Below are 22,910 nucleotides of genomic sequence, written 5' to 3' on the forward strand. Positions count from 1 at the left end.
TCTTATATCTAATTCATTACTACATAGTGGAGTTCCACTGTCCCCTGCTAGTACTGATAATGTGCTAGAATTTAGTGACTACATAATTGAGAGAGTTTGTATGTCATTCCTGAGTATATGTTACAGAGAATAAGATTTCAAACTAAGATGATGTATGCCTATAATCCCAGCACTTGGGAGGCTGAGGCAGGAGGATTGCAAGTTGAAGGACATATGGGCTATATAGTGAGACTTTGTCTCACAAACAAAAAATACAAAAAAAAAAAAAAAAAAAAAAAAAAAAAAAAAAAAAAAAAAAAAAAAACAAAAATAAAGTCAAGGTCTAGCAAGACCACTCAGCAAGTAAAGGTACTTGCTGCCAAGCCTGAAGGCCTGGGTTCTGTCACTGGACCCACATGGTGTAGAACCAACTCTAGCAAAGCTGACCTCTCAACTTCCACATTTGTATTGTGGCATGAATTTTCTTGCATGTGTTCACATGTATACACACAAAAAGAATAAGCTTAGTTTTAAAATAAAAGAAAAAAGCAACAAAGTAAAACAAAAAAATCTAAAATACAAACTCAGATATCTTCTTGGGTTGATTTGAAATTAGAATTGAAAGTATATTTTAGTATTCAACCAGGATTTTTTTTTTAATCTTTGAGGCTAAAAGAAAAATCATAACATGTTTATATTTTATCTTCTTAGTTGGAAAAATTAAATAAGAATGTTTTCATGGTAACAATGCCATTATAAATTGTATTCCATAAGGAATATAGTTATTGCACTTAGTGTTATAGTTAACATTTATCACTGTGTATCATCTTCACCTATTTATTATTTTGTTATCTATCATAGAGAGACTTAAAAGAAATAGGAAAACCATTTTTCTTGCAGTGAAAGTATGATGACTTGGTTGATGGAGGCCAAGCTAACTCTCTGAGGCTTTTGTTTGAACACATGTGAGGTAAAACAAGTCTCATTTGTATAGTAGAAGGGGAAGGACCATTCCTCCAGCCACAGTGCTGTTGACCCTGAAGTAATGAGGAAAAGAGACAGCTGTGTTTTAGCTGAAGGACAAAATGAAATGCAAAGATATTGCTTGGTTTGTTTTTAGATGGAAGTTTAGAACGTTTTAGTAAAGAAAAATTTCTGAGATTGAAGAGAGTGGGATAATTTTTCATTCCAATGAACTAGAGTTATTTGATACTTTAAAAATGTTCTTGTTTATGTTAGGTCCTGGACATTCTTGGTCATTTAGATTTCAACATCAGGTTATTATATGATTGTTGATTTAAATGTTATTTTATTCAAGGAAATTATATTTGAGTGTTTTAATTGTAATCTTCCTTTGCTTTTTCCTCAGGTGCCAAAGTGAATGATGTTGTCCCTTGGGTTTTAGAAGTTATTTTAAGTAAGCATATTATCAGCCCCAACCCACATGTGAGGCAAGCAGCTTGCATCTGGCTCCTTTCGCTTGTGAGGAAGCTAAGTACCCACATAGAAGTGAAGGTGAGCTTCATAATATGCATTGTATATGTGATAAATTCTGTAAGGATCCCAGAGTATTTATAAATTAAAATAAGAAGAAAGTATACAAAGGTTGTAATCATTAAAAAAATCGCAGAAGTTCTGAAGTAAGCTCCATGTGAAGTAGTGATCCTTCAGATGGTGATCTGATTAATACTGGCAAGAAAATGATCCAAACGTGAAGATATAAAGTCAAGAGTGCTGGGGGGGGGGGATGACACAAATTCATATTAGGACAAAGGTTAGACTGAATGCTTAGACTACCTGTGAGGGGTACAACGTCTAGTAAGATGGACATCTGTAAAGATGAAGGGATGGAAAGGTTCATGATTGCCTTGGTCCTAAGACTCTGGCCTCAATGCACGTTAACAGGGAGATGCTTGTTTCTCAGGAGAGAGAGGACTTCAGTGCTAATGCCTTTTCTCTTCTTTCAGTCTCATCTTAAGGAAATTCAGAGTGCATTTATTTCAGTTCTGTCAGAAAATGATGGTAGGTTGTTCGTAAATACTTGACCTGTCAGCTTCCTTAAATGTGTATATTAAGTTTTAAAAGTATGGGTTAATGGATTGTAGCACAAAACATTTTGAGCCATGTGAGTAGAATGAAGCAAGCCATATGTATGCCTTTAATTCCAGAATGTGGCAGATAAGAGGAGGAGGATCATGAGATTCTGTCTCTACCCCCAATTTTATTTAAGACATGTGGACTTGTATTCCCTTTATTTTTCTAAAATTGGATATGGGTGTCTTAAAATTCTAGGGTAGTTTGTTATCTCGAATATAAGTAGCATATGTTGATATTCTGATACCATGGTTATTATTGTCACACTAGTTTATTGGCCTTTGATCATGATTCTCATATTTGTTGACTCATGATGCCATGTCCACTGAGTTGATTTAGGAAAATAGAGTGATTTCTGCTTTTGTATCTCTACTTCTATATAATTTTAGAGTAAAGATAATTACTAAGAAAATAATTGGCCAGGAGACAAATTTCTTTTAGAATAGTATAATTTTGTCTACCTTTTTTTGTAGAACTCAGCCAAGACGTTGCCTCAAAAGGGCTTGGGTTGGTTTATGAGCTGGGCAACGAACAAGATCAGCAAGAATTGGTGTCTACACTTGTAGAAACACTTATGACTGGCAAAAGGTATAGTGAATTTTAAAATTTCAGGTATCAATACATAGAACATTGAAACTATGATATGGAAGAGGGAAAAATTCAACCTTCTACTTTCTCATTAAGCCATTGCATATCAATGATTGTTACAGTTTAATTATCCCAGTGTATATACTGTTTACTTAGAAATATTGTACTAGGTCATGGTTTCAAACTTGAATCATCCCATGACAATTAAAGCATCAGGTTAGAAAATCACTGTAATACCTTCTTTGGCTAAAAAAAATTAAGATATGATGAATAAACTTGAATGTCATTTATAATCTGATCTGTGATGAGTGCATGGAGGGAGATTGGTTTTGTAATTGCTTACTGCTTTCTGTTGCTTCCTTTCGGGAAGGGTAGTTTTTATGCGTGACACATTGGCTGTAATTTTATATAGAAATCTTTAATATCTGTGAATTTGTTTTGTTTGTATTTGAGTTTAGAAAATTTGCAGTCTGATAGAAAAGAATAGTTTCTATCTTTCATATACTAGATACAGATTTTACCAGTTTGCAATCCATTTGCTTATTAGTTGGTATGGAAAATTTGAAGCTAATTTAAATTGTTTGTTTTAGAGCTAAACATGAAGTTTCTGGAGAGACAGTGGTATTTCAAGGAGGAGGCCTTGGCAAAACACCTGATGGGTAAGTGTGCTAAATCTAAATCCATTGATCAACTAGGGCAGAGCAATAATGTTTGTTGATGGATAAATAAAAATGGTAATGGGGAGGGAGGGGACCCTACTGTTTTAGATTAGGTTTCCTTGAAAACAGACTGAGCTAGAGGTTTGTATGCTGGAAGTTGATTGGAAAATACCTTTGGGATTGTCCTTGGGAGGGTTCAGCAAGTAGATTGCTGATGGTAGAGGGAAGTTGAACTGATGTCATAACCTCATTGGACACTGGATTTTGGAGAGGCTTTAAGCTAGGATGGCACAGAGCTTTGACCCTTCCCAAGCATTCATGCCTGTTCAATGACTAATCATTGGTGGTAGGCTGCTTTGTTGGAGGCCACGACCTCCAAGACTAAGGTTCTCAGAGACTGACACTAGGTTCAGAACTGTCTGCTTCCGGGAAGCTGAGTCCTGAGTAGAGACCTTGCATAGTACTACATTAAATTCATTTAAATTTGTTTTCTGTGAAAACTTGTAGTCTTAGATTAGTCTTCCAGTTTAGCATTTCAAATTAATTTTGGTGCTATCCCTCCCTTATTATTATTTCAGTGTGGTTATATTGTTATTTTTCTTCTAAAAATTGTCAGGCAAACTATGATGCTTGTTCTGTTTTCCTGTGGCATTCGGAATAAGAGAAAGCTGTAGGTGACTTATCTGTCCTGTTACTCTGTATATCACTGTTTTCACATCAAAAGTTCTTTTTATTTGCTTGTTTTTGTGGATTCTTTCTGAGCTTTTTTCTCTTTGTTTTCTTCTTTTTCTTTTTGGGGGAATAAGGTCTCATATTGTCTGGGTTGTTCCTGAACTAGTTGGCTTAGTTGAATCCTCTGATATGACCACAGAGATACAAACCATTGTACCTGACTTGACAGTTGAATGCTGTAAGATCCGTCATGGAAGGGAAGGAATGGTGGTAGCTGACTCCATGGTTGTAGGAGTGTTTAGTTGGGACTCTACCCACTGACCTCTTGGACTAGAAAGAAGATATGGAGCAGGAATTGGGATTGGACTGTAACCTGTCAAAGCTCATTTTTTAGTAACTCCTTCCTCTAGACAATAAAGATCAGCCTCTTAAGAGATTCTACAACCTTCCAAAACAGCACCATGAGCTGGGCACCAAGTATTCAAACACATGAGCCTATGAGAGGCATTTCACATTCAAATCACAACAGGGATTTACCAGCAGAAAGACTTAGGAATAGTTGATAATTGAGTATATGACTTTTTATAGTCTCTTTTTCTGTCTCCTCAGTGATGATAATGGTATTATCAACTGAGGGAAAGAACAGTTTAAAAGAATACCTCTGTAATAATTGATGGTAAAATTCATACCAACCCAAAATAGCTAGAAAAATGTTTTATTATGTATTTCTTTTTGTTTGTTTCTAAGCCAGGGCCTTTCTACTTACAAGGAGCTTTGTTCTCTGGCAAGTGATCTTAGTCAGCCAGATCTAGTATATAAATTTATGAATCTGGCAAATCATCATGCAATGTGGAACTCTAGGAAGGTAAGTTGCTATATTGTTTTGTTTCTTTCTTAAATTTTTGCTGGTGGTCAAACCCAGGGCCTCATGCATACGTGACAAGTGCTCTGCTACTGAATGATGTACCCCCAGCTCTCACCAGCCGTGCAGTGCCAGTTGATGTGTGGTCAGTTTTGAAAAGTCTGTGTCTGAGAGCCGGACTACCATATTAGCCATTATTATTGCTAAAGCTGGAGTACTAAATAATGTTCTATTCAAGGACAAATTTGAGAAAGCATATTTTGTGGCCTCTTTGTATTTAATATATTAGTATTTTACTGTGGCAGGCATGTATAAATTACTCTTTTTTGTTATTTTTAGGGTGCTGCTTTTGGTTTTAATGTAATTGCTACCAGAGCAGGAGAACAGCTGGCTCCTTTTCTGCCTCAACTCGTTCCTCGACTTTATCGTTACCAATTTGATCCCAATCTTGGAATTCGACAAGCTATGACAAGTATTTGGAATGCATTGGTCACTGACAAGTCAATGGCAAGTATCTGTGAACCTGTGTTTTAGGAAACATTGTAGCTTGCCTGTGCTACCACATAGGATTAAAACTAATGTCCCCTGCACTTTGTATACAATTTCTTTGCTTCCATTGCTTGTTGTTTGCTTTTCCTTTCAAAGATATAACATTTATTGAGATCTCAAAAATGAAAGTGATGTAAATGTTCATTTGGGTAGATAGATAACTAAAAGAATAACAGTATATTCACACAAATAGAATATTATGTGTTACCAGGGATCACTGATGCCATGGGGCATGGGTCACAAATCTGTGCTTAAAGAGTTACTTTAGTTGGGAAGACAGACCAAAGAAATAGTCAGTTGCCATATATTGCTTTTCTTGTTCTGTCATCTGACTGTTGATTACATTCTATCCTCCTTTCAGAAATGAAGGTTTCTCAGAAACTGCCTCTGAATACTGTTGTACTTTTAACTTTCCTTGTACTAATTCCTGGGCACATAAACATTCTGTGCATTGTAATGGTTCTTAGTTCTGTACTGGCTCAGATAGGACATGTACTCCATCCATTTTTACAGATCTAACTGCCTGTTGGATGTCTTCACTTGATTGTTTTTTACATGTACCATAACTGTAACATGACACGTGAAGAGCTGAAAAGAAAAAAGATACCTTTCCTATTCCTGTACTCTCACTGGTCATGAGGTTGTCCAAGCTGGGAAACCTGCTGTCTGTGTCTTATAAACCCCTCAATCCCACATTGAATTTAGGAGCAGTTTATGTTGAGTCTGTTGCACGAATTCTCAAATGGTCTTCTAATAAAAAACCCGGAGCCAGGTATTGGGGTAATGCTTAGAGATCAGAGAGACAAAGGAACAAGCCATTACCAGGTCTCACCTTGCCAACTCCATGAATCCTCTGTTGGAACACCTCTAAGTCCTGAGCCAAAAGCTCTCCAGCCAAAAAGACCTCTAGCCAAAGAAGTTCTAGTTCCTGTCTCCTCACACCTTATATACCTTTCTTAGCCCAGCCATATCACTTCCTTCTTAGTGCTGGGATAAAGGCGTGTGTGCTTCCTAAGCAAAGGCATGAGATCTCAAGCACTGGAATTGTTATTCTCAAGTATTGGGTTAAAGTAAAGGCGTGTGCCACCACTCTCTGGCTCTGTTTCTCTCCTATACTGAGTCAATCTCATGTAGTTCAGGGTGGCTTTGAACTCACAGAGATCTAGACAGATCTCTGCCTCCCAGGTGCTAGGATTAAAGGTGTGTGCCACCACTGCCTGTAATCTGTGGTTAATCTAGTGGCTTGTTCTGTTCTATGTTTTTCAGGCAAATTTTATTAGGGTACACAATATATTACCAAAAGACTGCTTTTATCAAGTGTTCCTTGAATCCACTCTGGTCCCTGATTCTTTCCTGATAAATAGGTCATCATACCTTTTTCTTCTCTTTTCCCTGTGTTTAATTTATTTACATAGTAGCAAAAGTGATTTTTAAAATTGCAAATTGAATTTTGGTTAAAATTCTTAAATGGATTTTTAGTTCATATTTTTTTCTTTCTAATATTGGAGTTTGAACCCAGGCTCTTAAACATGCTAGTCAAGTGCTCTACCACTGATACTATTTCCTAAGACCCTTTTAAAAAGTACTTACTTTGATACAAGATTTTGATCTGATTCAGACTGGGTCCTAAACTTTTCTGCTTCTTGCCTTAGCCTCTAAAATAGCTTATGTTACAGGGGTGCACAACTACTTTCAGCTTGCAATTTACTCTTACAACTGAGTCTACCATCAATTTGTTATCACCAAAGCTTAGATCATACTCACTCATCCTTCTTTACCTGCACCTTACAAGACCTGAAACATGGTATAGTTCTGTCCTCCTTCTTTCATATGACACAGATTCCTACTCATGGTTGTTGGTATTTGAGGATTCAACTTTGGGGGCTCATTGAATTCTATTTGCTCTAGGATAGGATGTGGTACATCTGGGTCAACCAAGACTTAAAAGGCTAATGGGAGTTATAGATATGAGTTCAGGTTACAGGCCTTGGCTCTTGAGATGTGGGCATGATCTTTGAGTAAGTGAACTGTTAAGCCACAATTGTGATGAGACACATATGGAAAATACAGGAGGGGATATGGGAAGCTGTTTTTTTAATTTTAAGTGAGTTCTTTACTTAGTTTTGATCATCTAACATGTAAGTGAACATAACAAAACTTAACTATAAGAGTAAAAGTGAAAAAGTTGAGAGTCTTTAGATCTGTTGGTATAACAACTGAGTCTACTATCAATTTATTATTACCAAAGCTTAGCTCAAACTCATTTAACCTTCTGAACCATATAATACTTTTTCACCAAACACTGCCGTTGAGGTCTCCAGTGTATAGAGCAGTACAGTAATGGAAAGACAGTGCATTTCTTCTGAGAAAACCTTAAGAAGGTGCTGTGGGTACATGGAAGAGAGTTGGTAGAGCTTGTCTGAGTGGTGGCCACTCTGAATCTCCATGGGCAAAAAGGAGTTACTCAAGTTGGACATGGAAGAGGATTGTAGAGGTAGTATGTACCAGGTTACAGAACTAAGACCAGACAAGATACCTGTATGTCAAGATGAGTCACACTGGGCTTGTATCATATAAAGCCCAAGTGATTAGACTTTATTCTCATGCACTATGGAAAAGGATTATCTATCTTTACATTTTAGAGTGCTTGCAAAGTGCTGAGAGATTTGTAGGCTCAGGGGCTTAGGAATACTTTAATAAAGAAAGTGATCAGTGTTGTTGGGAGGTAAATAATTTGATTGTTGGATTTTACATTTTTCATTTTATCTTTTGCTTTCATTAGGTGGATAAGTATTTGAAAGAAATTCTTCAAGATTTGATTAAAAACCTTACCAGCAACATGTGGCGAGTTCGAGAATCCAGGTACCTTGGAAAATTAGATTAACCAAATAAAACTGGAAAATTCCCCTTCAAATTTCTAAGGTTTTTACATGGTGTAACAAAAATTAAGTTAAAACCACCAATAAATATATTTTTAGTTGAGTTAGTTCTTTTTCTTTAACTATTTGAACTCTACTAGATGATTTGCCAAAATTAGCTTATGTAAATGTGAACTTTATCAATCTCTGGATCACTTGTTAAACTGGTAGATTTCAAGTTGTATAATTTCATGGCTTCATAGGGTAGAATTTCTTTATATATGCATTTTGTACTCATTTGATACCTCTTATGTGCTTGATGATATATGAGACATTGGGAGCACATAGGTGAGTTAAAAGTGGTTTATTGGTGTATCATTCAAAGGGATTAAATTATATAGTTGTAGGAATTGTCACTTAGTGATTTGTGTCCTATGTGATATATTTGAGGTAATACTAGAATGATTATGATTGTCTTGTGGGGGAGAGGCTAGGACTAGACATACAGATGGAGTCTATATTATTATTTGATATAACTACTTAGTAGTAAAATATTGGACTTGCTTGGTCATGTATTTGAAATCAAGTTTTTATTTTCAGCTGTTTAGCTTTGAATGAGTTATTGAGAGGAAGACCTTTAGATGACGTCATTGACAAACTTCCAGAAATGTGGGAAACACTTTTTAGAGTACAAGATGATATTAAGGTATTATAGAAATAAATCTATGTGTATGTATAGACTAATTTAAACTGGAATCATTAAAATATGCTATAGGTTTTTTAAATGCACATGTTTCAAAATTCCTTATCTAGACAATTTTAGGAAACCATAGTTTTATCTCCAGCTTTGATGTACATGTTAAGTTACAAGTTTGGGTATCTTTTATTTAGGTCTAAACTGAAATGACTTAAAGAAGGTGGCCTAAGCATGCCTTTTCTTTCAGTAGAAATCTCATGATGCTGTTGGATTAGGAGCAAATACCCATTTGGAAGTAATTTATATGACTAAAGTTTCAAAAATTAGGCATTCTTTTCTAAATAATGTGATTAATGAAAAAAACTCAGTTTTTGAGTATTTTTCTTGCTTCATATTACTATAGAACTGAGATAATTTATAAAGGGAAATAGTTTAGCTATTTTGGAGGTTATTATTTATCATAGATGGACTCTGGACCTATGACAAGGCGGTCAAAGTCTGAGATAGAAAACTTTTACTTGGGGTAGAGAACAAAGAGAAGGAGGAAGAGTCTGAGGCCCCATAGTCTCCTTCAAGGGCTTGTTCTCAGTGTTCTAAACTTTCCATCCCTCTCTGAGGTTCTAGAGATGCCTCTCTGGGGACCCAGCCTTTAGCACATAAATCTTTTGAGAATAATCAAGATCCATCTAAAGTACTGGATTATCTAAATTTTAAACTATTTGGACATCCTTAAAATTAGACCATTAGGCTTGTCTTTCTTATTGGTTTATTTATTAGAAAATTTTAATTCTATTAGAATCTCACAGAGATTTTTTTTTTTTTTTTTTGGATTTTTTCCAACATAATATTTTTATTGATTATTGAGTATTTCACACCATGCACCCAGATCACACTCACTTCCCAGTCTTTCCAGGTCTGCCCTCCACATACTTTTGACATCATCCCCCTAAAAGAAATAAGAAAGAAAGAAAGAGTCCAGTTTGTGTTGCCCATGTACTCCTGCAGGCATGCTCAAACTCCTGATGGCCAAGAAAACAAAACAAAACAAAACAAAAAACAGGCTGGGCAGTGGTGGCACTCACCTTTAATCCCAGCACTCCGGAGGCAGAACCAGGCAGATCTCTGTGAGTTCTAGGTCGGCCTGGTCTACAGAGTGAGATCCAGGACAGGCACCAAAACTACACAGAGAAACCCTGTCTCCAAAAAACAAACAAAACAAAACAAAACAAACAAACAAAACAAAACAAAACAAAATTCCCTTTAAGGTCAGCCCCTTAAAGAAAACTAAATCCACCGGGGCTCACAGAGATTTTTATGTATTTACTTTTATACTACATTTTATTTTTGGACTGCTAATGACTATTTTTATATGGGCAAAAATAGATAAAATATATATGTTCCTTAATGGGCAAAGAGCCCAGTGAAATACTATATACTTAAACCTGTTATTGAAAGTTATGTTTTACTATTTTGCATTAGGATCTAAGGTAGTTAATAATGCATTATAGAATAGAAAAGAATGAATGCTGTCTAATATGTATAATGCCAGACTTTTCTCATTTTTAGGAATCTGTACGGAAAGCAGCAGAACTAGCTCTGAAAACTCTGAGCAAGGTGAGAATACTCATCTCCCAGTGGGATAGAGTAGGGCAGGACTCACCATGGACTTGACATTGATTTTTATTTTTGTCATATGATATAATGTTGCCTTAATTGGCTTGCATAGTTTACTGCTCTTACAGTGAATAAGAAAGTGGATTTTGTTACACTAAGGGTAGTGTGTCTTAAGCACAATATACCTCTGGTTTCTTTAAATGCTGAGACCTCTACATGAGGTATACCTTTCCTTTAACCCCAAAGAACACATTACTTACTTAAATGAAGCAATATATGTCTTCTTTTAATATCTTCCCCAAATTTACAAGGTTGGCAGGCTTTTTGAAACCAAATAGTTTGCCCCATGGACTTATTTTTGTAATATATATTCTAATTGCATAAGCCTTCTTATTGATCACGTTACTCAGTAGTAAAAATATGTTTTAAATCCAGGTAGGTGCCTTTCATGTCTAGGTTTGTGTTCTTTACCAGAATTTGTCCTGCCTTTTAAAAAGTGCTCTCTTACACATCTTCAGCTCCTTTGTTCCTCATTATACAAATCAGAAAGTAGAAAATAAAATATATTATCAGATTTTCTGATTAGATATGGCAGATCTTCATGAGCCATATTTGGTCATTCCTCTATCTCCTTCCAACCTCCATAGTACATAGAAAGTAGACTTACCTGCTCTTTATTCCTGATAGTGACATAAAAAAGCACTTTTTCAGAGAAATGCTTTCATAGTCGAGAGGCCAGCTTCACTAATGTCCATGCTCTTTGTATGTGAGGTTTGTGTGAAAATGTGTGACCCTGCCAAAGGAGCAGCTGGCCAGAGAACCATTGCTGTCCTCCTGCCCTGCCTTCTGGACAAAGGAATGATGAGTCCTGTGACGGAAGTCCGAGCCCTCAGGTGTGGTTTGGTTGAAGTGAATGTATTGAAATTATTTAGTTTCTAGCCAGTCTGTAGAAAATGTGTTTTCTTGAATGCTAGATTCCTAAAAATACAGAAAATGGACTGAGGAGAATCCATTGAGGTAACCCAAGTATTTATGAAAAGATGTGTCATAGTATTTTTATAGTCCTATTTCATGGGGACCTTGATTTGAACTAGCATTCTGAGTTGCATATTATTCTATTGTCATTGGCCCCTTTCCTTAGTAAGCACGTCTTCCATATGCCACAGGTCTTCAGGGGCTTGCTTGTTGGGTATAACCAACTGTTTTGCTGTCTTTGGTAAACTAATCTATGCCATGATTGTTAATGGTGCCTAAACCTACTGCCTGAAAGGCAAATGTGGAACTTAATGAAGGTTCAGACTGGCCAAACTTGAGCCCGGTGATGACTCTAGTAGTGTAAAATCATATGACAGGTTATGTATTCTGATGTGATGGGATAAGACATATACAGCATTGCTTATGAAAGAGCCTTGGTTGTTTGGGAGGCAGAGTCTACCCAAATATCTCACTTTGGCCCTGTGTTTGCTATATGCTACCCAGTCTGGCCTCAAACTAGTGATCCTCTGGCCTCATACATCAGAATGTTGGCATTACTGGCATAAGCCATATTTATAAAATAATTGAACCTTTACTTGGTAGCCTACATATATATTACAGGGGATATGTTAACACAACTGGAATATAATCAGTGAGATCAAATGAGAGAAAAAGAGAAAGGATGAGACTGTTAAAAAGTCTCAAGAACGAAGCCAGTGTGGTGGTACATACCTTTAATTCCAGCACTTTGGAGGTAGAGGCCATCTGATCTCTGTGAGTTCAAGACCAGCCTGATACGTAGCAGATTCCAGGTCAGTCAGTGCTTTACATAATGAGACCCTGTCTCAAAAATTAACCAAACAAAAGAAAACACCAAAAAATTTGAAGATGGCAGTGGATAGACTTTGATCTCTGAATCTGGATTCCAACAAATTATCATTTTTTTGAGATAAAAGTTTTGATATGTAGCCAAGGCTGGCCTTGAGCTCTCAGCCACCCATCTTAGTCTCCCAGGCATTCACCACAGTCAACTCTTAAAGGAAATTTCTGGGACAATCAGAAAAACTCAGATTTTTAAATGAGAAGTTATTAGTATTTTTAAAAGAATAAAAATGTTATAATTGTGGTAAAGTACTCATAGAGAGATACATACTGAAATTTTATTAGCTTAAAGTAATACAATAGCGCGTGGGGGGTGGTGGGGAATTGTACTTAAATGTATGAAGAAATTACAAATGAAGTAAAATTGGCCATTTTACTAATGGTTGAAATAGATAAAGAGGACAAGGAATTTCACCTTGAACCTCTCTATGTTTTATGTGTGTTTGTTTAAAAATATCTGTAATTTTTTTTTAAGTGCCAACAGACTTGGGTTCAGTCATAACCAGAAACCCACTTCCTACTTGCTGGGATCAGGCTTTAGACCATATGAGTATACCTGAATGCAATTGCAGAACATCCTCGTGATTAGATTGTAGGACTTTTTTATATTTGGTAAAGACTCAGAGTTTGTGTTCTCTGTGTCTAGCATTAACACCCTTGTGAAGATCAGCAAGAGTGCAGGAGCCATGTTGAAACCACATGCACCCAAACTCATCCCAGCTCTGCTAGAGTCCTTAAGTGTGTTGGAGCCTCAGATTCTCAATTATTTGAGTCTCCGCGCTACAGAACAAGAAAAGGTGAGTTGATAGCAGAGGTTGTTGGTTAGTATTGACGAGGTATGAGCACTGTTACGGTCCATCCAGTGTCCGTAGACAAACTCTAACTATGGTGCTTTCACTCTTAACACTGCATGCAATGGATTTTCTTTAAAGAGGGAAAGCCCTGTCCAGCTCATATGTTTTCTTGTTAATCAGATAAAAATCGACAGCCCCCATGCCTCCCCAGAGACAAGGGTTTCTCTGTGTAGCCCCGGCTGTCATTGAACTTACTCTGTAGACCAGGCTGCAGAGATCCACCTCCCTCTGCCTCTGAGTGCCAATATTAAAGGCATGTACTACCACTACTTGACTAAAATTGACAGCTTATTAACATAATTTTAACAGTCTAAAATTATTTTTACATTTTTTAGGGGGTGGATCTATACTTAGGCTTCAGTCTAAAATTGTTCTGCTTTGTCTTTGAGCAGTTATTTTTTATAAGTTGTGTATGACACATTTATTGAGGAAAGATGAAAGCAACCTGGAAGGGTAGAAAACAGTCCCCTAGAGGTCTCCACTGTAAACAGTTTCTAGGGGCTTTTAAAAATTCTTTCATAGTCATAAGCTACAAAGCCCCCAAATACTCAATTTAAAAACCAAATCAGAGTTTGATTATTGTTGTGTAACTGATTTTTAATTTAATAGAGCATAATGTCTGTATGTTTTATTTTCTTTTTAAATCATTCATACTGAAGTCAGGTGGCTATAATTTTGTAGGGAGGTTTTATAACAGGTTTTAGAATAATAACCCCCCCTTTTCTCTGTATCTTTGATAACATTAAATAGTTGAGTAGCATCAGTCTTATAAGCAAGAGCCTTACTGTTAGATATTTTGAACTTTTATATACATTGTCTTTTTATATTCCCTTAGCTCTAGTTTTCTTATCCCTCCTCCCTAATCTAACTCAGACCTTATGCTTGGAGCACCCACTAAGCTATCATAGTAGTTAGCTACTCTTGTAGAGGTCTGGAGTTCAATTCTGAGCACCCACATTGGGCATTTCATAACCTTCTGTAACTCTGACCTTTGTGGACATGCACAGTCCCTTGCACTTGCCTCTCCCCTATACTTAAAAAAAAAATAATAATCCCTAATTCCTGTTAGCTATTTATATATTTCTGTGAATTCTGCTTTATTCTATGTCTAGTTTCCCTCCCTGCCTCTCTCTTTTAAAAACATAATTTCTTTATTGATTCTTTGGGAATTTCACATCATGCACCCTAATCCCACTCACCTCTCTGTCCCCCCATATCCTCCCCTCACCCCTGCAGCACCATCTAAAAGAAAATTAAAACAAAAAAAAATCAAACCAAACCAAACAAGCCTAAGCAAAAAACAAAAACAAACAAACAAAAAAAAAAAAGAAAAGAAAAAAATAACCCTTCACTCCTCCATCTTTCCCATCTATAACACCTATTCATTCATCCTGGTGGAACTGGGAACCACGGTGTGTCACATAGTATACACTTTTGTCCAGTCAGCTTTATTAGCAAATGTTCACTGCAGAGAGTCACTGGTCTGGTTCAAGGCCTCTGGTTTCTGGTACACCATCATCACTGGATTCTCACCAAAACTCCTCTGATGGCAGTCCTGTGGGTATCATTCCACAGGACCGGTCCCTTCATGAGCTCCTAGATGGGTAGATGTTAGGGTGGGTCAACCCAAGGCCTGGTGTGGGCTTGGGTGGTAGCTGAACTTTTCAGTCCAGGCCACTGGGGCTACCTGCCTCTACCCTATGCCATGCCATCAGGATCAGGGTCAGGGGTGAGGCCATCTCTTCCGAGTTCTGGGCCTAGCTCTCTTGCTGTAGTGTCCAGCAAGAGGCAGGGCCAGCTTTCCTAGAGCCAGTGAAGGATGAGGCAAGTTCAGCATGACCCTTTGATTTTATCACACATGATTCCTAAGGCCCCCTGAGGTGACAGAGGCCTTAGGCATTAACACAGACTCTAGCTGCAGCTGGACCACAGACCCAGATGTGGCCCTCAGCAGCAGCCCAGGCCTAGATGACACCAGGACCCTGGGTAGCAGCACAGGCTACCCACACCAGCGTGGCTCCCACAGCGGCATGGTTTTCAGACACCAACAAGACCACAGGTTGTGGCCTAGACCTCACGTTTCCATATGGCCTTTGGTGGTATTATGGGCCATGGATGTCCATGACCACAGACAGACCCAGACATGGTCCTTGGCAGCAGCCTGGTCCTCACCACCTTCATTTCTATCGTTCTGCCTCTTTCCACAGCACATAAACCATCTCACTTATTTTTTTTCTCCCATTTCTCCACCACATATTTGCTCATCATAATGGGACGCACATGCCCAGGCTGGCCTGTGGGTGGCTAGCACCCACCTGAGCAGAATTGCATGAGGTGGGCCGTAGATCTTTTTTTTTTTTTTTTTTTTTTTTTTTAACATTTATGTTTGTTTACTAGGACTGTTAGGCCTATGTAATATGTAATGTCAATGTTTTCTCTCAGTTCACTATTTCATTCTTAATTTGCATAATCTACTCTAATAAATTACTTTTTTTGTTTGCCTCTTGATACTGTTTCTTCCTTTTTTTAAAAAAAATGTTTATTGATTCTTTGTGGATTTTACATCATGCATTCTGATCCCACTTTTCTCCCCATCTTGCATCTGCCCTTTGCCCTTACAAGCTCCCCCAAATCAAACCCAAATTTAAAATAAAAACCAAAACCAAACCAAAACAAAGAAACAAAAACAAAGAAAAAGGAAGAGTCTTGTCATGGAAGCTGTAGTGTGGCCTGTTAAACACAGTTTACCCTTTAGTTTGTTCATGTTTACTTGCAAGTGTTTGTTGCCACGAGTAATTGGTCTGGTTTGAGACCTCTGGCTTCTGCTATACTGTTGATAATGGACTCTCACTGGGGCTCCTCTTGGATATCCTATTGTTGTCCTGTGTCATGGGGATCCTGCTGTTTTGGGTCTGTAGGTTCATCCCCTTCACATGCTCTAACAATTCACAGATTTAGTGGATGTTGGGCTGGGCCAACTAATAGTCCTGGCTTTGGGCCTGGGTGGTAGCTGGGTTGGTCAGCTCACTAGCTTTCCCTCATCATCACTACCTGGATGAGCTCTCCAGCACCGCCTTGACTAGTTCACCCAAATGTACCTATACCAAGGAGTAGGGCCAGTTCTCCTGTCTTGGACCCTATTGCCAGGGCCAGCTCCACTGTTTTGCCCAGGCAAGGTGCAAGGCCCTCTCTGGATTGCTGTAGGGAGTGTGAGGTGGGATCAGCTCTCCTGCTCTCACACCCTCAGGGTTGGCTCACCTGCATCCCTGACCACAGGATCAGCTGTAGTATGCTTCCAGATGAGGTACATGCCAATGGTGAGTGGTGGGGCCATCTTTCCTGAGTGTGGGGGCAGACTCACCCCTGAGGGATAGGGCCAGTTTGCTGCAGTATCCAGTAAGAGGAAGGACCAGCCATCCCAGGGCCAGTGAGGGGTGTGGCTGGCTCAGCACAGCATGGTTCCAGTGACTCCAGTGCTAACCCAGGCCGTGGATATCACCACAGACCCCAGCTATATAGTAGGACCACGGACTCAGACATAGTCCTTGGCAGCAGCTCAGGCCAGACACACACCACCACGGTGGCAGCACAGGCCACTCAGATCAGCAAGACCCCGACAGCAGCATGGCCCCCAAGCGGCTGGCCAGACCCTGGGTATCCACAGAGCCCTCGGTGGCAGCTGGAGCCACAAATACCAACCTAGACCCTGGCCTTCCTGGGCCTACGGACCCAGGCCCTAGTCAGTGGTCCCTTCCAGGAAATCTCCATGGCAGCACTGGCCACCCAGATCAGCATTGCCCTGAGCACTGCTCATTCCTCAGACACTGACGTGGTCTGAGGTGGCTGCCCAGATCCCAGTCATCCGCGTGGCCCTTGGTGACAACAGAAACCCTGGACATAACTCAGACCCTGCCCACTGTAGGGCCACAGACCCACACATGGCCCTGTGTAGCAGTTCTGACTCTGACGACATCGTAGTCCTTGGTGACAGCACAGGCCACTCAGATCAGGATGTTCCTGGTAGCAGCACAACTCTTGGATGCCCTTGTGGCCACAGGTTGTGGCCCAGACCATGGGCATCTATGTAGCCTTTGGTGACAACACGAGCCATGGACATCAACACAGACCCTGGCTGTGGTAGGACTGTGGACTCAGACATGATCCTAGGCAGCAGCCCAGGCCTGGATGTCACCATGGTCCCAGATGGTGGCACAGGCCATCTGGACCAGCATGGCCGCCACAGTAGTGTGGCCCTTGGACACCAAAGTGGCCCTAGGCGGCAGCTCAGACCACAGGCCCCTGCATGACCCCCAGGGATAACATCAGCATAGGCCCCCAGCTGCTCTGGGGCCCCAGATCAAGACCTGGCCCTTGGTCATAGTCTTGGCCCAGACACCTGGATTTGGGTGGCCAGCTGGCCATTCATGTCTGCCCATTCCCTGTTACCTCACCTTTCCAGATCTGCCTCTCCTCCAGCCCACAAATGATTCTTCCTCTCCCTCTCTTCCACCTCCCTACCCTGTACTCTCTCACTATGATGGTACCCAACCACCCAGCGCCAGGGCTCATGGTTGGGTTACAGGTAGCACTTGGTTGAGTACTGCCCACCCCGGCCGAAAGGGATGGCACGGACCTGTTGCCTTGTCTCCCTCCCATGCCCGGGCCTATAGACCTCGGGCAGTACTTGGTATGATGGTACCACTGGTGCTAGGCGGTCTGGTTGATTGTGAGCCCTGCAGACCCAAAAGTCTGTGAGTGTGTGTGGGGGGGGCTTTCTTCTTTATTCATCATTCTTTCCTCTTTCAGTAGTAGGGTTGCCACCTCCCATACAGTGCTTACTAGGGATTGAGAATTAAGGGGCATAAATTCTGTCCATGCTTTGCAAACCTTAGTAGATCACTTTTGCATGCCTTTCTCTGGATATGATTTCCCCTAGCATAATTTTTATTAAAATCTTTGTAGATAAGAATCCACATTATAAAGTTAAAGAATTAAATGAATTACATACACACATGCACTTTTTGTTTTTTTTTTTGTTGTTTTATTTTATTTTATTTTTTGCTTAGACAACTTTTTAAACGTTGGGTAGAAATTTTGTGTATTCTCTTTTTAAGTGGATAGAGAACCTGAGCCCCAAGAAGGTCTATTGACTTGAGTAGAGCCATAGTATATTTGTTAGTAAGTGAATGCATTAGTTCATTTTGTGTAGTACTTGGGATTGATCCCAGGCCTTATGCATGCTGAGTGTACAGTGTACTAGTGATGCATCACTGCCCATCTATTTTGTTTATTTCTAACTGTTGTCTGAATTTCTGACCTTTAGGGAGATGTTCATTGTACAGTTAAATTGTTATGTGAAGTCAGAAGATACTAGAATTAGAATTTCACCTGGGTTCATTAGTGATTGTTTATTTAAAATCCTTTAATTTGGAAATAAGACCCTTTAATTGGAGTTTATGTGTCTAATTCATAATTAATGAAATGTCCTTGAGTGACTCGAGTTTGTGCTCTTTAGGTTGTAATGGACAGTGCTCGGCTCACTGCCGCCAAGTCCTCTCCCATGATGGAGACAGTCAACATGGTGAGTTTCCAGATACACTTGAAAAGCTCATTGGCTTGTCTTGAAGTGCAGTTCTTCAAAGACTTTATGCTGTGTAACATGAAACAAGCTGAAGGGGAATGCCTTCATAAAATACTGTGAATGCAGTGTTTTCTTTCAAATATTTTAAGTTTTTTTAATTTTAAGTGTTACATGGAAAACAACCTATTATAAATTTGTATCGATGTATCTTTTAGTCTGCTTATTTTAGAAAGGTTCAGAGGTGTGTTATTTGTTTTATTATTATTATCATTACTTTTTGCCTGCCTCTGAGAAATTTCTTTGGAAAGGACCCTGACAGTGTAAGCTTAGAGGTATTTTAATGAAGTAGGCAGCACAGAAGGTAGGTGGCAGAAACTGAGCAGTAGTGATATGTTTCAGATGTCAGAACATCTTGCAGTCAAGAATTCATGGCCTTTGAGGTGCTGAGTTCTACAGTTCTCAGAGTCTGGACAGAGTCACCGTTTGGGCATTTTTGTAGTGACTATTAAGAGCTTGCAGGCTTCTGGAAATTGTTTGCTAAGTAGGCCACAAATTGGACAAGAATAAGGTTTTTAATGTCTACTGGGAAGTGTTGCCAGTATTTAGTCTAAGAATCTTATATCTTAGTTGTATTATTGGGGAAAGTGATAGGAGTAGTTAGCAAACATCACTTGGAAATAGTCATAACTATTGAATGTGTGCTTGCATTTTAAGGATTATAACAAGCATTGGTGAAATCATATAAGAAATTAACTTAGTTGGGGTCTAGAAGGCTAGACCCACTTTGGAGGTTTTAACCTAGGCATTTTACATTAGATATAGATTGATAGAGGGAGATTTAAAGAGAGATCCTTTATTCTTAGGTAATCATTTCTTTTAGTAAATTGATTTTCTTCATTATTTTGTTTTATTCTATATATTAAAATGTTGAACCATTAGTGAGTGAATTTTCTGTTTGTAGTACTGTGGTAGTTTAAATAATTCAGCTGGAGCAAAATCAAAGTAGTGATTTTTCAACTTTATGTTAAATACAATAGGTGTATATTTGACGTGGGTAGTTTTTAAATGTTGCCTTTGTATTTATTATTTTCTCAAAGTGCCTGCAATATCTTGATGTTTCGGTGCTGGGTGAGCTAGTTCCTAGGTTATGTGAACTGATCAGAAGTGGTGTAGGTCTCGGAACTAAGGTAAGATTTTTGTGTGTGTGTGTGTGTGTGTGTGTGTGTGTGTGTGTGTGTGTGTGTGTGTTTAAAGACAAGTTGTTGTCATGTAGCTAAGGCTGGTCCTTCAACTCATATATAGCATAGCCTGGCCTCATTGTAGTCCTCCTGTCTTGACCTTCTAATATTGGAAGATTTATCTTAAGCATGTGCTACCATACCAATAGTGTGTGTACACCCCTTGCACATACATGTGGGGGCCACATATTTATTTATTTATTTACTTACTTACTTACTTACTTACTTATTTATTGAGACAAGGTCTCCTATAGCCTAGTCCAGTCTCATACTTCCTATATAGCTGAGGACATCATTGAACTTTTGATCCTTCTGCCTGTATTTCCTAGTGCTGGAATTACAGGCATCATGCTTGTATGCTTTCTTACATGCTATCATGCTCTGCTTACTGGTTGTCATGTAAATGTTTTTGGATTTTCTGTCATTACCAGTTAATGAAGAAGCTCACTCATCTGTCAAGGAGTAATCATTTTACATAGTGATTAGGAATTTTCATGTAAGAGTCAATAAGTGTTTGGATAGAAAAATAATTTCTTTTTGAGACACTTAGAAAGGTCAGATAATGCCTTCATCTTTTTTCCTACTGTTAAATTCATTGTTGTTGTTGTTTTAGAGCAAATCTCACTCTGCGGTGTCTCACACTGCCTTCCTGCCTCAGACTTCTCAGACTTGGCAGTGCTGGGGCTGTGTGTGTCCTGACACTCAGCTTTGTCCCATTTTAAAAGAAATAACTCATTTCTTCTCCTGACAAAATGACTTCACTTCTAATTAACGTTTATAAATCAGGAGAAAGTTAAAAATACAAACACTGATAGTTTTACCTTGCAGAGTAAACAGCTGTTTATATTTCTGAGTGTTCCCTCCTGTGTATTCTCTATATGCATATCTTCTACATTGTGTTCTGTAAGGGGTATGTGATACTCTGCTTGTGGCAATACATCCTTTATTTCAATCAAATAAAGGACATCTGACTTTTCAGCTTTTGAAAAGATATTAAATAAAGAACCACTCTTCTCTTTGGACACATATAAACTGATTTCTTTGGAAATTTCTAGAAATGGAAATGTTAATACAGTTGTTTGTGACACGTTTCATTCTGAGAGTTATGCTTGTTTTCTTTCTTATTCACAGTGCCTTAAGTTCTTGCTCCTAAAACAATAATCTCTGTATAACTAGTCTAAAATGTTTTTCTTTTTCTATTTTGAATTCCAGAATAGCTATTGGACTTAATGTGTTTTATCTTTAAGTTATTGGTGCCTAAAAGAAGTAGCTTGATAGAACACTGTGACATGAAATTTAGACCTTTGTTTTTGTGACTTTAAAGGGCGGCTGTGCCAGTGTCATCGTATCCCTGACTACTCAGTGTCCCCAGGACCTGACGCCCCACTCAGGTGAGTGTGTCATATGACACTCTTTCATGGCTCTGTTTATTATTTCAGAGTTTTAAAAAAGGAAAATTATTTGGACATGCTTGTTTGCTTGGCTTCTACTCAAACCTGACCCAGTCATTTTGTTAGCAAGCTTTTATTGTCTTACAAGTAAGTTTCTCAGTGATGTAAAGAGGTAAAAAAGTACCTTTGATTCTGCAGAACTCCCCCCCCCCCACAACACACTTTTTTAAAACTATTTATAGCTGACTTTACATGAGTTTTTTTTTTTTTTTTCTCTCTTCTAGATAGGGTTCTGGTGGGGTTTCTGTGTATAGCTCTCAGTTTTGTATTTTCCACAATATTCTGGACAGGTTAATTTTTAATTTTAATTTTATTTTTTAAACTTTATTTATCATTTGTGTCTTTCACATCATGCATCTCAATCCCATTCATTTCTGGTCCCTTTGTATTCACCCTCTGCCCTTGCAACTCCACCCTCCCCCCCCCCCCCCCCCGATAAAATAAAATAAAATTTAGAGGAAAAAAGGAAAAATTTCATTGTGGAAGCTATAATTTTTAATTTTTAAATCAAATGAAAGAAAGTAGATAGTACAAGTAATATTCAAAAGCTCTAAACTACTATTTAGTAAATCTGATTAATTTCAGGATTATGGGATTTTTTTAGTCCTGGGAATGTAACAAAATATTTGACCAACCACACAATTGATGTTTTTATTTTTTTCTGTAGGTAAACTTATGAGTGCTTTGCTTAGTGGTCTGACAGATCGGAACAGTGTAATTCAGAAATCCTGTGCATTCGCCATGGGCCATTTAGTTCGGGTGAGTTGAATTTCTCACTCAGTTAAGTACAGCTCTGGGAATTATAAAGGAGTGAATAGGGTTATTTGTTTTTTAGACTTCACGGGACAGCAGCACTGAAAAACTGCTACAGAAGCTCAATGGCTGGTACATGGAGAAAGAAGGTACCTTTCTTTTTTTTTCTTATGTCATTTTAAATTTATATTAACCAAATAAATTATAGCGTTCATTTCCCCTGAAAAATAGTAAATGCTGACAGAATTTTGGTTTCTTCTCTTGAGAACCTATCTACAAGACCGCTTGTGCTTTGACGATTCATGCAATTGGAAGATACAGTCCTGATGTGTTGAAGAACCATGCCAAAGAAGTTCTGCCCTTGGCGTTTCTAGGCATGCATGAAATTGCTGATGAGGAGAAATCTGAAAAAGAAGAGTGTAATTTGTGGACTGAAGTGTGGCAGGAAAATGTACCTGGTTAGTAATGGTGGCTGCAAAGTAAACGTGTTTCTTAGGAACACAGCTGGAATTTTTGACTCACATTGTTGATTAATAATTTTCCAAGGACTTGAACATGTGTCACATTTCATTTTTAGCACATCCCAATTTCTAAGTTTGCAAAG

The 22,910-nt window shown here is 38.6% G+C and overlaps 1 protein-coding gene across 6 annotated transcripts in view; it reads left to right on the plus strand.

The window, feature by feature from the left end:
• Positions 1-22,910, plus strand: part of Ecpas (Ecm29 proteasome adaptor and scaffold) — a 128,726-nt gene that overhangs the window by 90,521 nt on the left and 15,295 nt on the right. For all 6 annotated transcript variants that reach the window (XM_028857781.2, XM_028857779.2, XM_028857778.1 and 3 more), the window contains 17 exons: positions 1,349-1,494; positions 1,947-2,001; positions 2,547-2,661; positions 3,252-3,320; positions 4,740-4,857; positions 5,194-5,361; positions 8,186-8,265; positions 8,862-8,967; positions 10,525-10,572; positions 11,344-11,465; positions 13,076-13,226; positions 18,799-18,864; positions 19,962-20,051; positions 21,427-21,493; positions 22,221-22,312; positions 22,389-22,455; positions 22,573-22,764. In XM_028857781.2, coding sequence (XP_028713614.1) covers positions 1,349-1,494; positions 1,947-2,001; positions 2,547-2,661; positions 3,252-3,320; positions 4,740-4,857; positions 5,194-5,361; positions 8,186-8,265; positions 8,862-8,967; positions 10,525-10,572; positions 11,344-11,465; positions 13,076-13,226; positions 18,799-18,864; positions 19,962-20,051; positions 21,427-21,493; positions 22,221-22,312; positions 22,389-22,455; positions 22,573-22,764 — 1,752 coding nt within the window. The remainder of the gene's footprint in view (positions 1-1,348; positions 1,495-1,946; positions 2,002-2,546; positions 2,662-3,251; positions 3,321-4,739; positions 4,858-5,193; positions 5,362-8,185; positions 8,266-8,861; positions 8,968-10,524; positions 10,573-11,343; positions 11,466-13,075; positions 13,227-18,798; positions 18,865-19,961; positions 20,052-21,426; positions 21,494-22,220; positions 22,313-22,388; positions 22,456-22,572; positions 22,765-22,910) is intronic.

The sequence above is a fragment of the Peromyscus leucopus genome, chromosome 2 (assembly GCF_004664715.2).
Source record: "Peromyscus leucopus breed LL Stock chromosome 2, UCI_PerLeu_2.1, whole genome shotgun sequence".
NCBI classification, from domain to species: Eukaryota; Metazoa; Chordata; class Mammalia; order Rodentia; family Cricetidae; genus Peromyscus; species Peromyscus leucopus.